Below are 15,277 nucleotides of genomic sequence, written 5' to 3' on the forward strand. Positions count from 1 at the left end.
TGGGGCAGGCCTCTCTTAGACCTGTTTTGCAACTTCAAAGAACAAAAGACTGGATCTGTATTGCTCGCCCATCTCGGATCCAGGAGCAATAGGGATAGACGCTCTCCTACTCGATTGGAAAGGACTCGATGTATACGCGTTTCCCCCCTTCAAGATTCTGGGGTTGACTTTAAAAAAGTTTGCAGAGTCAGATTCCGCGAGGATGACTTTGATAGCTCCCTTTTGGCCAGCACAAGATTGGTTCACAGAGGTGCTGGATGGCTAGTGGATTTTCCCAAGATCGCTTCCTCTAAGGAGCGATCTACTCAGACAGCCCCACTTCGACAGGTACCACAAAAACCTCCCCGCTCTCAGTCTGACTGGCTTCAGACTGTCCAGAAATTGGTCAGAGCGAAAGGCTTTTCGTCAGCAGCTGCTAAGGCAATCGCTAGAGCGAGGAGGTCTTCCACCTTACGAGTGTACCAGTCGAAGTGGGATGTCTTCAGAAGATGGTGCAAGAGGAATAACGTTTCCTCTTCCAGTACCTCTGTGGAATCAAATTGCAGACTTCTTTTTATTCTCAAGACAAGAATGTGGCTTAGTCGTTTCGACGATTAAAGGCTATCGTAGTATGTTGGCGAATGTCTTCAGGCACAGGGGCCTCAACTTATCGGAAGATAAGGACCTACAGGACCTTATTAGGTCTTTTGATACAACAAAAATGCAGTCTCCTAAGGCACCTAGCTGGAATTTGGATGTAGTCCTTCAATTCCATGGGTCCTCTAGGTTTGAACCCCCTAATTCAGCCTCATTCAGAGACCTTACCAGGAAGACTCTGTTTTTGATGGCTCTAGCTTCGCCAGAAGAGTGAGTGAGCTTCAGGCGATTGATGGTAATGTGAGTTTTCATACATTCAACTTACCTGTCAGATATATACATAGCTATCGACTCCGGTCGTCCCCGACAGAAATTCAAATTTACGCGGCACTCGCTACAGGTAGGTCAGGTGATCTACCGCCCTGCTCTGGGTAGCAGGACTAGGAACTATTCCCGTTTTCTAATCAGATTCTCTCTGTCGCCGGTAGTATCAACATTGTTGTTACTTCCTCCTGACTGGAATTCTTTTTTCACAACGCTTTTGATCATCTTTCGACTGATTTTTGGTGACGTACTTGGATCGTTGTTTGGCATTCGCTATCGTGGACTGGTTTTTGGACTTCGCTTTGGATTTTCGTGAATATGTCTGATTCTAGTGTTAGCTTCAGAGTGTGTGAATGAAGGCTGCAAGGTGAGGATTCCGAAAGCTTCGGTAGATCCTCACACTACATGCAGTGGTTGTAGAAAGGTTGAATGCTCAATTTGAGAATACGTGTAACGAGTGTGAGAGATTGAGTGCGCAAGAATGGAAGAATCTGACTTCTTACTTGAAGAAGTTAGAGAAAGATAGAGAGAGGAAGGCGGCTTACAAAAGCCGGAAAATGTCTAGTAGTTCTGTAGCTTCTTCTTCTTCTCTTAATTATGCCCATTCTATTTCAGCCCGTTCACAAGTTTATCCCTCTGATTCCGCCTCAGAAATAGAGGCGGAACTCAGAGCTTCCCTTCAAAAATGCAAGAGAAAATGGAAGCATTGGAAGGTAAGAGAAGTGAATGTGGTTTCTCGAGTGATGTTAGTGTCCCCGTGTAGTGGAGGGGGCGTCTGGTCGTCCCTGCGACGCTCCCAGGCCTAGACCTCTTCCAAGCTCCCTGGCCCAGAGGAGGAAGGAAAGTCGAAAGCCTTACGGGGGTCGTGGGGAATCCCCAACGATCAGGCGTCCCTTCGGCAGAATCGTATACATCTCAGACTGCCAGGGACAGCTATAGAAAAAGCGTCCTTCGTGAGTGCTTTTCATCTTCTAGTTCGCCTTCTCTGAGAAGAGGATGGAAGGAATCGAAGCTTTCACGTCCGCTAAAAAGGAACTGGAAAGAACCTGAGCTTAATTCTAGCCCCGAGCGCTTCTCTGAAGAGGAGGCGCCTTCGGTAATCAAGAAGCTAGAAAGGATTTAGATCCTTGGAAGGGAAAAGACTCTCGAGCGCCTTCCAGATCTCCTTCTCCTGATTCGAATGAGCCTTCGACCAGGAGAATTTTGATGAATGTACAGGAGCAATTAGCATCTTTGGTAGGAGTACTTTCTAAAGAGCCTACTCGTAAAAATGGATGACAGGCTTCCGTTAAGAGATCCAAATACCGATCTCCTGTCGGGCGCGACGAACCCTCCAGGGGAGTTGTCGCACAAGCGGCCATCTCTGGGGGGAGCGGTGCGTTAGGCAGGCGAGATGTGGGAAAGGAAGTAACTCCTACCAAGCGTCAGGCGCCAACTAGGAGCCAGGCGCCAAGTAGGCGCAAAGAGCCTGACTTTACTGTAGATCGTTCTAGGCCCAGATCTTCATCCAAGCAACAAGAGCCAACTGGAGAAGAGAGAACTCCTGATAGGAGTATAGCGCCCGCTAAGCGCAATATACTTGCTATTCGAAAGGCGCATTCCATGAGCGATACTCCTACCAAGCCTCAGGAGTATTTGGAAATAGATGCGGCCTTCCGTAGGTCAGGAGTATTCGGGAAGAGATACTCCTGCCAAGCGCCTTGATTACTCTGGCCTCTATACTCCTCCCAGGCGCCAGGAGTATTCTGGACTTTTTACTCCTACCAGGCGCCAGGAGTATTCTAAGCGCGATGCGCCTACCAAGCGCCAGGAGTATTCTGAGCTTAATACTCCTAACAGGCGCCAGGAGTATTTGGAGCGAGATGCGCCTTCCAGACGGCAGGAGTATTCGAAGAGTGTAACGACTGTCAGGCGTCAGGAGTATTCCAAACAGGATACTCCTACCAGGCTTCAGGAGTATTCTCAGCGAGATACTCCTGCTAAACGCCAGGCGCATTCTCCTCGTGAAGAGCTTGACATCCGACAGGAGTCTAACAGGCGTAGAGCAGCGATACGTGACTCGCCTAATGATAAACGTAAGGAGAGAGTTACTCCTAGCCCATCTCCTTATAGAAGTGCTTCTTCTTCGGGAAAGGAAGAAATCAAGAGAGGAGACAGAGGAGGGAAGGGAAGACCTTCTCCTTCCGATCCTATTAATTTAGATGAACTTCTCGGAGGACGAAGTTACTAACAGAGAAGGGCTTTCGAATTACAAAGTTCTTTCTGCTCTTCTCTTAGAAGAATATGGAGATGCATTGACTCCAGCCGCTCCTCCTTCTCCTCGCTCTCTATTTTCAAGTACGAAGGCACACAAGTCTTCGTCTTTCCTGAAAATGAAACCGGCCATATCCATGAAAAGGGCCTTACAATCTCTGGACTCTGGATCAAGACTAAGAAGGAGTTAGGAAGGACGATCTTTTGCATGCCTCCCGCTAAACTAAGGGGCCAGGAGAGGCATATGGTACGAAACGGGAGAAAACATGGGATTGTCTCTGCCCGTTTCAGCTGAATCGGACTTCTCCAGTCTCGTAGACTCGTCGAGGAGACATGCCTTAAATTCAGCGAAAGCAACATGGGGTCTTTCTGGAAATGGACCATCTCCTCAAGGGACTTTTTCATGCCTTAGAAGTATTTAACTTCCTAGATTGGTCCCTTGGGGTCATTGCTAAGAAGTCCCATGAAAAAGAACAACTAAGCCCTGAAACCTTGCATAGCATCCTTACATGCATCGATAAGGCGGTTCAAGATGGATCGGCGGAAGTGTGCTCCCTCTTCGGTGCGGGAATACTAAAGAAGAGAGCGTTCATAGTGCCTTTCTCACTAAGGCCGTCTCGCCTTCGCAGAGATCCGCTTTGCTGTATGCGCCTCTCTCTGAGCATTTATTTCCTTCGCAGTTGGTGAGAGACATTGCCCATTCGCTAACTGAGAAAGCCACTCAGGATCTTTTAAGGCAATCCTCAAGGAAGAATAGACCTGTGGCTAGTGAGGAAAAGAAAGCCTCTAAGCCAGCTCAACAACAGCAGCCCTTTCGAGGAGGCTCTCAGGCTAGATCCATTGTCAGAAGGAAATCAACTGAAAAAAGGGGAAGATCTGCCTTCCGTCCCTTTAAGAAGGGAAAATGAGAAATCTTTCCTCCAGACACCTGTAGGAGCCAGGTTACAATTCTTTGCGGGAGCATGGGAAGACATAGGATCCGATCCTTGGTCAATGTCAGTAATCAAGAAGGGTTATTATATCCCATTCAAGGACAGACCCCCCTTGACAACGTCACCGAGGGAACTGTCAGCCAGATACAAGGACCCTGTTCTGATGGATACTCTTCGTCAAATGGTGGAGCAGATGTGGGACAAAAGAGCAATAGAGCTGGTACTGATCAAAGCTCCCGGGGTTTTACAATCGCTTGTTTCTCGTAGCGAAAGCCTCGGGGGGATGGAGACCGGTACTGGATGTAAGTTCGCTGAACAAATTCGTACAACAACAGAAGTTCAGCATGGAAACGTCTGCCTCAGTACTTGCAGCTCTCCGTCAAGGAGATTGGATGGCGTCTCTAGATCTTCAAGACGCATATTTCCACGTCCCGATTCACCATTCGTCGAGGAAGTACCTTCGTTTCATGTTCGAGGGAAGGATCTATCAGTTCAGGGCCCTGTGTTTCGGCCTGTCTACGGCTCCCCCCAAGTCTTCACAGACTTGATGAAAATGTGTCAAAACACCTTCACATGGAAGGGATAAACGTCTCCCTATACCTGGACGACTGGCTCATCAGAGGCCAGGTCTCAAAAGCAGTGTCTGGAGGACCTGTCAACAATCCTGGAATTGACAAAGACGTTAGGATTAATCGTGAACCTCGAGAAATCCCAGATGGTCCCAGCCAGAACGTAGTCTATCTGGGGATTCAGATGGATTCTCGGGGTTTTCGAGTATTTCCTTCTCAAGAGAGAGTAAGGAAAGGCTGTGCCACAGTATTGAACTTTTTAGAGAAAGAGCGTACTTCAGCGAGGGAATGGGTGGTGAGCCTTCTGGGGACCCTTTCCTCGCTCGAACAGTTCTTTCCTCTAGGAAGACTGCATCTCCGTCCGCTTCAGTACTTCCTGAGAAGCAGTTGGAGTTGGAAGACAGGACAGCTCTCGGGACACGTTTCCAATCTCATTAAAAGTAAAGGAACAATTAAGGTGGTGGTTGACTTGGAAGAAAACAGAGGAGTATCCTTAGAAGTTCGGAACCCAAAACCTGACATTGTTCTCAGACGCGTCGGAGACAGGTTGGGGTGCGACTCTAGGGTCCGAAGAAGTGTCAGGCACCTGGTCGGAAGAGCAGTGTCATGGCACATAAATTGCAAGGAGCTCTTTGCGATTCACCTCGCGTTAAGGAGCTTTGAGCAGATAGCAGAGACAAAGTAATTCAGATAAACTCCGACAATACGACCGCTCTGGCTTATGTCAAGAAACAAGGAGGAACTCACTCTTTCGCCCTATACGAATTGGCAAGAGATCTGCTGATTTGGGCAAATCAAAGGAATGTGGTTCTTCTAACGAGATTTGTTCAAGGGAGAGGAACGTGAGAGCGGACAGACTGAGCAGGAGGTTCCAGGTCCTTCCTACAGAATGGACCCTCCACTCGGAAGTCTGTCAGACCCTTTGGTATCTTTGGGGAAACCGCAGATAGATCTATTCGCCACGTTCTCTCCAAAAGGATAGACACATTTTGCGCCCTGGTAGAGGATCCCAGGGCTTATGCAATAGACGCCTTTCTCCTGGACTGGTCTGGGCTAGACGTGTACGCTTTTCCCCCATTCAAGATTCTGGGGGAAGTAGTCAGAAAGTTTGTGGCCTCGAAGGGAACCAGAATGACTCTGATAGCCCCATATTGGCCATCCCGAATTTGGTTCACGGAGGTGATGGAGTGGACAGTGGACTTCCCCAGATCTCTTCCAAACAGGATAGATCTGCTCAAACAACCCCACTTCGAGAGGTACATCAAAATCTACCCGCTCTTGCTCTGACTGCCTTTCGACTATCGAAAGATTGGTCAGAGCGAGAGGGTTTTCTCGCAAGGCGGCAAGCGCAATTGCTAGAGCCCGCAGATCATCTACTAGGCGAGTGTACCAATCGAAGTGGGAAGTTTTCAGAAACTGGTGCAGGTCGAAGAAGCTGTCCTCTTCCAATACCTCTGTAACCGAAATTGCAGATTTCCTTCTTTTCCTGAGGGAAAAGTCACATCTCTCTGTACCAACTATTAAAGGATACAGAAGTATGCTTTCGTCAGTCTTTAGAAACAGGGGCTTAGACTTGACGAATAATAAAGATTTGCACGATCTCATCCGCTCCTTTGAAACGTCCAAGTCAGTAGAGCCTAGGATTCCGAGCTGGAACTTAGATATGGTTCTGAAATTTCTATCCTCGGAAAAGTTCGAACCACCTCATACGGCTTCATTCCGGGATATCACTAGAAAGTGTAAATTTCTTCTATCTCTGGCTACGGCTAAAAAGGGTCAGCGAGTTGTACGCCCTTGAGTCACGAGTTGGTTTCAAAGAAGATTCTGCGATTTGTTCATTCCAGACTCTTTTTCTTGCCAAAAACGAGAACCCTTCGAATCCCTGGCCTAGGAGTTTCGAGGTAAAAGGACTTACTAGCCTAGTAGGCAGAGAAATAGAAAGATCACTTTGTCCAGTTAGAGCACTGAAATTCTATCTGGACAGAAAGAAGCGGTTGGGAGGCTCACAACATGGTTTATGGTGCTCGGTGAAAGACCCCAAGAGACCTATGTCTAAAAATGCTTTGGCCTTCTTTGTTAGAAGTGTAATTACCGAGGCTCATAAAAACTGCCCATGACTCTTTTAATCTATTAAGAGTAAGAGCTCGTGAGGTAAGGGCAATCGCGACATCAATTGCGTTCCAGAGAAATATGTCACTTGAAAATTATTTTGGACGCAACCTATTGGAGATGCAACTCAGTATTTGCATCTCATTATTTAAAAGATGTGCGAGTAACGTATGAGAAAATGTTTTTCTTTAGGTCCGTTTGTGTCAGCACAGACGGTTCTGGGTAAAGGAGAGAGCACCGATCCTTAAATATGTGTACGTAACCCTCTTGTCGGATGTGTTCTCGTGTTTCCTGTGCATGGGAGTGTCAGATGTCGCACTGACGGCCTTCACTTCGCTTCATTAGGAAATCGAGTGACAGCTGACTATTAGAGGGGTACAAAATTTTTATTTTTGATTTTGTATGTATGAGTTTCGAGTTTGTGGTTGTTGCTAAGAGTTTGGGGATGACTCTTGGCAATCTTAGAACTAACACGGGTTAGGATCGGGTGATCGGGATCGGTTGTGTGCTCCTTAAAGAAGGCGTGTTGTCATATAAGCGGATTAGCACCCCTTGACAAACGCCAGTTAGGCTCTGCCGAGTAAGTGGATAAGACCCCATCGACAGACCAGCAAGAACTCTTGGCCACAGATCACTATCTCGCTAAGGCTCTTGAGATGAAGCAGACTCCTGGGCAGTAGCCACGAAGTCTTCCATCTAATAAGGTAGGAACTAAGGTTTATTTATACCTACAACATATGTTGTTTACCTGTCTAATCAGTTAGTTAGCTGTCTCTTGCCCTCCACCAAAGGGTGTCAATCAGCTATGTATATATCTGACAGGTAAGTTGAATGTATGAAAATGATATTGTTATGATACAATAAAGTTTCATACATACTTACCTGGCAGATATATACGATTGAAGACCCACCCAGCCTCCCCGCAGGAGACAGGTGGAAGAGAGAATCTGATTAGAAAACGGGAATAGTTCCTAGTCCTGCTACCCAGAGCAGGGCGGTAGATCACCTGACTTACCTGTAGCGAGTTGCCGCGAAATTTGAATTTCTGTCGGGGACGACGGAGTTGATAGCTATGTATATATCTGCCAGGTAAGTATGTATGAAAGAACTTTATTGTATCATAACAATATCATTTTAAGGAGGACTCTCTCATTTGCTCTTTCCTTCCTGGTTTTTCTTGCAAAGAATGAGAACCCATCAAGTCCATGGCCCAAGAACTTCGAGATTCGTGGGTTATCTTCTATGGTAGGAGAAGAACCCGAGAGAACTCTTTGCCCAGTGAGAATGGTGAAATACTACCTAGAAGAAAAGAGCAACTGAAAGCCAACCGAGAGGTCTGTGGAGTGTTCAGTAAAAGAGCCTACTCGTCATTCCATTGTCGAAGAACGCATTGTCCTTCTTCTTGAGAAGCCTCATCAAAGAAGCACACGGATCCTGCAGAGAAGAACATCTTAGGCTTCTTCTTAAAGTGAAAGCACACGAAGTAAGAGCCATAGCAACTTCTCTTGCTTTCAACAAGAATATGTCCGTGCGAAATCTGATGGAGACAACATTCTGGAGATGTCAGTCAGTGTTCGCGAACCACTACTTACGTGATGTGAGAATCACTTACGAAAAATGCTGCTTCGCCTTGGGCCCGTACGTATCTGCGGATTCAGTGCTGGGGCAGGGAGCATGGAAACTCATCTGTTTAGTAGTATAAATTTTTTCCCCTTGTATTTGTTGTTGTTGGTTGCCTTAAAGAGGATGCATCTCTTTAGGTCGTAATACTAATCTTTAGTAGTTTGGTTAGGTGGTCTGATGAGTGTGGCTCCTTGCAGTAGTAGTGGTTAGGACCTTTTAAGATAGGGACGAACTTCCTTTAACAGGATCCGACTTGTTCTACCACACAAAAGGGATCATATATCCCAGTGGTAGATCCGAGAGTCTTTCAGCATCAGGTCACGTCCTAGCTGTAGCTCTCCAGGCAACGCAGACTCAGAGACAGTATCAATGAAGTCTTCTGCCTGAACAGGTAAGAACCAAGGTTATTTATATCCTACAACATCAGTTGTTTCTTATCTCTCCTTATTACTTTAGCTGTCTCTTACCCTCCACCAAGGGTGCCAATCAGCTAAGTATATATCTGGCAGGGAAGTTCATGTACAAAAATGATATTGTTAAACTACAATAAAGTTTTGTACATACTTACCTGGCAGATATATACGTCTAATGGCCCACCCAGCCTCCCCTCAGGAGACAGGTGAAAGAAAAAAAATCCTGGCTGGAGAGATAGATTGGTTCATACGGCCCGCACCCAGCGGCGGGTAAGGTAGACCACCTGACCTACCTGTCGCGTGTGCCGCGAGATTTGAAATTCTGTCGGAACGTCGGAGACTATAGCTAAGTATATATCTGCCAGGTAAGTATGTACAAAACTTTATTGTAGTTTAACAATATCATTTTTCCTAACTATATAAACTATAAACCTGAGGTCCTTTACAATTAATGCCCACCTCATGCCTGAACGTGGGCCGAAAGGCAAAGTGGAGGGTTTATATTCAGGCAGGTGGGCCTACCCACCTACCAGACGGTAGTTACTGCCTAACCACCTTGTTCAAGAATTTAATGGCCATAATTCCAGCCTACGCTGTAAGTAATTCCTTATGTAAAGGACCTCAGGTTTGTATAGTTAGGAAAATCACAATTTAATTTTAAAGTTTGTGATTTTATAACATTTTTTGGTGGTCAGTCACCTCCCTGTATAATCTTTTAATTGTCTTGTCTGTACTTCCAAGCAGTTGGACTTAATCTTTTGTAAACCTCTTAAATTGTACCCCTGTTTTGGGTAGGTCTACTAATTCTTTAGGTGTGTTGGATTCCAGGTACATATTTTCCTTTATAATCCCTATCTGTCATTTATATGAGCTTTCTTTGTAAACTTATTTTCATATTTATGTCAGTCTGCTTAGTAAAGGACGAGAATTCAAAAGGCCTTGCAGCACTTACTCCATTGTTTCGCTTTCCTTCATGGCTTTTGCCTTTATTTATATATTCATCATGTTCTAAATTTTCATGATTCAGTTATACATTGTCAGTAAAGTTTAAGTGGCTGTTCCATCTTGAGTTTGCAAGCAAAATCCTATGCAAAGAACTTTAGGTTTGCATGTTAGGAAAAATAGAATTAGTAAAATTTGCAATTTTTTTTTATTAGCAATTTGTATTTTCCTAATGTACATATCTGAAATTCTTTACATGAATGGTCAACATCAGCCACCCCTCTCATCTGAAACCTTGACCAAAAGGCAAAGTGGAGTGCAGACCTACAGGTTGGTAGGCCTTCCTTCCCCTTACCTCTTGATAGTTATCTACATTGCCAGTAGGTTTGAATGGCTGTTGCCAACTCGTGCTCAGAGCTAAATCCTTATATAAATAAAACAAACAAACAAAATCCTATGTAAAGAACTTAAGGTACATATGTTAGGAAAACTACACATTACTTTTAAGATTTGCCCTCTGGTTTTGATTTTATTGGTATTTTACATTAACCACATTATTTGCAGGACGTTTTGAGCTTATCGTATCTAGATATTGCTGAGGTGCTCCATATGAATAATAAGGAGTGTAAACAGTTTATGGACCATTTGTTTGCAACTTGTTGTCCCAAACATCTCACTGTAAGTACTTTATAATTTGCTTTGAAATTTTATTACCGTTTCATTAATATGATTATCACTGTTATATTAATGTGTATTTTTTTTTTACTAATGGATATTTTGAGTAGGTTACATAAAATAAAATCACACTCCTTTCTATTTCCTCTGAATCAAGGTTAAATTCCAAGCAAAACTATTTACCTCTCACAGTGTCATACATGCACATATTACATATTCTACAGTATTTGCCTTCATTGAAAATAATATCATTTTTTGGATATAAAGATTTGTTCCTTAGTGTAAGAAGTCTGCCACTATATACTAAATTCAGTTTGTGAATCCAGCTTTCCTAAAGATTTCCATTGTCTCATTAGTATTGCAATTCTCGGGGACAATGACGGGCAACTTTAATACATGACTGCACTAATGGATGTGTTAAGTAAAGATTGCATGGGAACAAAAAAGTAACAGCTGAGTACTGTATGTATGCTAATTGGCTTATTGATAAGGAGGGAAATGGAGAGGAAAGGGGTGATTGAATGACTCTGGTGTGGGTCATGAGAAAATTGCATGATGAATTGCTCTCAGGCTAGCTGCTTTCCGTCTGAGTTGTGATGTGATGGAAGCTTTTGCCTCAGCTGGTGTTCTCTATGCCTTGCAAGGGCTCTTGCTTGTGTGCACTGTTGGTACTGTTGCTTACTGAGCAGCAGAAGACTGTTGGTCTAGGTTTTGTGTAATTGCCAAGTACAGTAATCCTTCATGTATCTGGATCATTAGACCCTAGGCCCTGTCAGGTAATGATGAAATCTGGATAATTGCAAATAAAAAATCTACAAGTGTGCAAAGGCAATTCTGTAGTAATCTTTCTCACCATACCTTGTCACTACTGCATAACCATAAACGCTAAATACTTTCTCTTATAACAAAATAATCCCTATATAAATACAATTCAGGTGTTCAAGGGCAATTCTGTACCTTTCCTTACCTTACGTTGTCAGTACTACATTTCCTTACCTTACCTTGTCAGTACTACATTTCCTTACCTTACCTTGTCAGTACCACATTTCCTTACCTTACCTTGTCAGTACCACATTTCCTTACCTTACCTTGTCAGTACTGCATTTCTGACCTTATCTTGTTGGTACCGCATAGCCATAAAAACTAAATATGCTTATCAACAACCAACTGAAAACTTTGTGCAAAATCAAATATCTTCCTTATTTCCCCATATTTGTAACAAAATAAACTCCACACTTAAATAAAAAAACAAACAACCTCCTTTTTTTCTCTGAAATGTGACATGTATTGCAGTAGGCTACACAGCATTTTTCATTTCCACCAAGCACTGTGTAGTACATTGTATTGTTTGTAAAAAAAAGTATGTTTACCCTTTTTTCTCATTTGCAACAATATGACAGTTTGTGTCATAGTTTACACAAATAATTTTATCAAAATAACAAATCTAATAACGCTAAAAAATCTATTTTACCGGTGTTTGCTGCACTTCGTTTTATGATGGCCCGATGTTTTATAGGAGTTACTGTATCACAAAAACATGAAACCCTTAGATTATTTTACTTGCCATCATCTGATGGACCCTTGGCTCTATCAGTCCGGATAATTAAAGGATTATTGTATGTCCTGGGAGTGAAGGGTTAAGGCAACCCTCTCATGGATCTTATTTGAATGGCTGTAGTATCTGCTTTTCTTACTTCCTTTAAGAGAATAATTGAACTGTACAATCATTTTATGGAACTAAGCCAAATAATGTGTTATTATCAGTTTGGTTATTCTTTGCCATGGAAATGCAGATGACAAAGATTAAGATGGTTTGAGCATATGACAAGGTATAACAGTTTGTCAGAAATGTATTACACTTGTTTGGGGAGTAGCATAATGAAGACCAGTACTGAGGGCCAGTAAATTGTAGGGAAAGGCAGTGTATGAAGAGCTGAACTAGTTATGAACGAGGGCAAAAACTGCCCAAAGCAGAAAAAAGTAGAGAAAGTTGAAGGCAATGTATGAAGACCTGAACCAATTAGGAACTAGAGCAAAAAATGCACAAGACAGAAAAAAGTGGAGAAAGTTAAAGACAATGTATGAAAACCTGAACTACTCATAAATTCGTGCAAAAATGTACAAGACAAAAGAGAGTAAGGAAAGTTTAATATTAATCTAATACTGCAAGGGAAAAGCAGAGATAAGAAAAAAATTCTGATAACAGTGCCCTAAGGAGAGCAACATAACTTCACCATAAGTCATTTCTGCTTTAAGTGAATGCATTATAAATGATGGAGAAAGTGCTCTTCTTTGTCCACTGAGAACACTACTCATGTATATACGTGTTGTGCAGACCCATTTCCAGAATGTTATTTTGCCAATACTATTTGTTGTAGAGGAATCATCTAAACACAGGTTTGATTAGGACTATTCTATCACTAAGCTCAGTGTCAAGTCAGAGCCTTGCTTGTGTTCCTTAGCTGAAATTTGTAATGCAGTTTGCTAGAGATGTAAGTCAAATTTGATTACACTTTTATTTTAGAGAAATGGCACTCATAGGTCTGAAAGGACACTAGGTATATGTTGGTTTATAAACAGTGAATGCTTTGGTACCAGCATGCATAATTTTTTACCCAGTCCTGATCTCACAGCTCAGTTGTGTAGAATCATATATAATTGTATGTTGAATGAAGCAAATAATATACAGTGGTACCTCGAGATACGAAAAGAATCCGTTCCGAGGCGCCCTTCGTATTATGAGTTTTACGTATCTTGGAACACATTTTACATGTAAAATGGCTAATCCGTTCCAAGCCCTCCAAAAACACCCCAGTAAATTATATTTCCAGGCCTAAAACACATGTTCTAGGGTTACAACGCCGATCCGACGAAAGAAATATGACTCCAAAAAGGCAAAATACTGTACATACTTGAGTAATATTCAATTGCATGTAATGTTCAACCCCATTTTTACTGCATATATTAGGACTTTAGCATATGTCCCTTAGCAATAAGCCTAGCCTGTTAGCAGTTGCTACTGTAGCCTAGTCTATGATTCTGACATCTAAACCTAAGAGCTAAAAGCTTAGAATATACCAATAAAATGTATAAATAATCAGTATGTATTCATTTCAAATAATTATTAATTAATCATTAACTATAATACACAAACAAACAAAAAACAAACCTTCCAATCGATTGTTTACATTCAGCTCTCACCCGTCTTACGAGTGTCGAACGAGCGCCAAGCAATCATTTTTCCTAGTACACAGTAAGCCATAAATTGTCATTATTATCTCTCTTCAACTAATGAAACTACCAAACAGTATAATAACCATTCATTTCTAGTCTTTATTCTATCTTTACCTAATGGAGATACCGAGTTACTGACAGCTATAATGAAACATACGTATACGTAACGTAATAATAAAGCAGAAGAAGAATTCTAAAAAATACGTATTTGTTGGCAGTCTGATTTATTTTATATTTTATGATATCTAATTCACAATTTTTTTTATTAAATGTATTGCATGTACTCATTTCAAATAATTATTAAGTAACCATTAACTATGAATAAAACAAACAAACAAACAAAAAAAGCTTCCAACGTCTGTTTACATCCAGCACTTACGAGTATCGAACGATCGACAAGCAATCACTTTACACAGTAAGCCATAAATTTTCATTATCTCTCTTCAACTACTGAAACTACCAAACAGTATAATAACCATTCATTTCTATTTTTTATTTTAGCTTTACCTAATGTTTTTTTTTTTATTAAATGTATTGCATGAATAAGTTTTTCAATTTACAGCATCCTTTTACCAATAGAATACTTAAAGCACAAGGGGTAGATGCTGACCAATAGGAGAGCAGGACCTTATGGGGTGACTAGCATCAGGAACCAATGGGAGAGCGGGAGGATGGTGGCAAGTTTACTCAGTTGGCGGTGCGGGAGTTTCAAAATTGTTCTCGGTGGTCCGGGGGAATCTAGGGACTTTACAGCAACAACCTTTCGTATCTTGAAAACTTTTCATATGGTAGAGCAGTAAAATTTTCGCATTGGCTTTCATATCTCGAGTTTTTCGTAAGTAGAGCCTTTTGTATCTCGAGGTACTACTGTATTACGGTTACCCATCCAGCACAGCAAGGCCGATGGGAAGAAATGGCCCCATTGAGCATATTAAAAAATCAAAACACAATTTCAAGAGATGTCCACAGTATCCCAGATGCCTGTGTTACAGCTGGGGTGAAAGGGTTAAGTTGGATGCTAGTACCAGTTTTAAGCATATTTCATACTGGATAGAATGACATACCTTGACAATTGTCAGTGCACCTCACGCTTTGCACTTTAGGCATTACTTAAGATTCTTTGCAGCATTCCTTCAGCCCCTAGCTGCAACCCCTTTCATTCCTTTTACACAACCTCCATTCATATTCTCTTCTTCAATTTTACTTTCCACCCTCTCCTAACAAGGTTTTCCTCCTGTTACACCTTTAAAACGTTCTTACTCTCACTTTCCTTTTGAACACTGGTTGACCTAATAGTTCCCAGAACTTGGCCTTTGGCCGAAAGTTTATATTCATTTCCATAAATTGAACATTTTTAGAAGACTGTATATCATAAGTCTGATAAAATTCTCAGTGGAAGTAGGCCACCCTAATACCCCCAATGATTTAGCATACCTTTTATCTTCATCCATATTTCGAGAGTTGGCATTTGACAGGCAAGGCAGGAGGCTTTTTGTAGTACTGGGACATCTGAGTACTTTTTAACAATTATTTTTTTAATGTAAGGAACTGTTCAGTACTACATACTTAGTTGTCTGCTGAATAACAAGAATTAAGTTATGAATAAAAGGAAAAGGTTTGTATTTAT

General features: G+C 42.2%; 1 protein-coding gene across 1 annotated transcript in view; it reads left to right on the plus strand.

Annotated features, from left to right (window-relative positions):
• The window catches only part of LOC135217661 (DNA repair protein RAD51 homolog 2-like), a 198,034-nt gene that overhangs the window by 20,291 nt on the left and 162,466 nt on the right, over positions 1 to 15,277 (plus strand). The window contains 1 exon segment of the mRNA XM_064253628.1: positions 10,306 to 10,419. Coding sequence (XP_064109698.1) covers positions 10,306 to 10,419 — 114 coding nt within the window.

The sequence above is a fragment of the Macrobrachium nipponense genome, chromosome 7 (genome assembly GCF_015104395.2).
Source record: "Macrobrachium nipponense isolate FS-2020 chromosome 7, ASM1510439v2, whole genome shotgun sequence".
NCBI lineage: Eukaryota > Metazoa > Arthropoda > Malacostraca > Decapoda > Palaemonidae > Macrobrachium > Macrobrachium nipponense.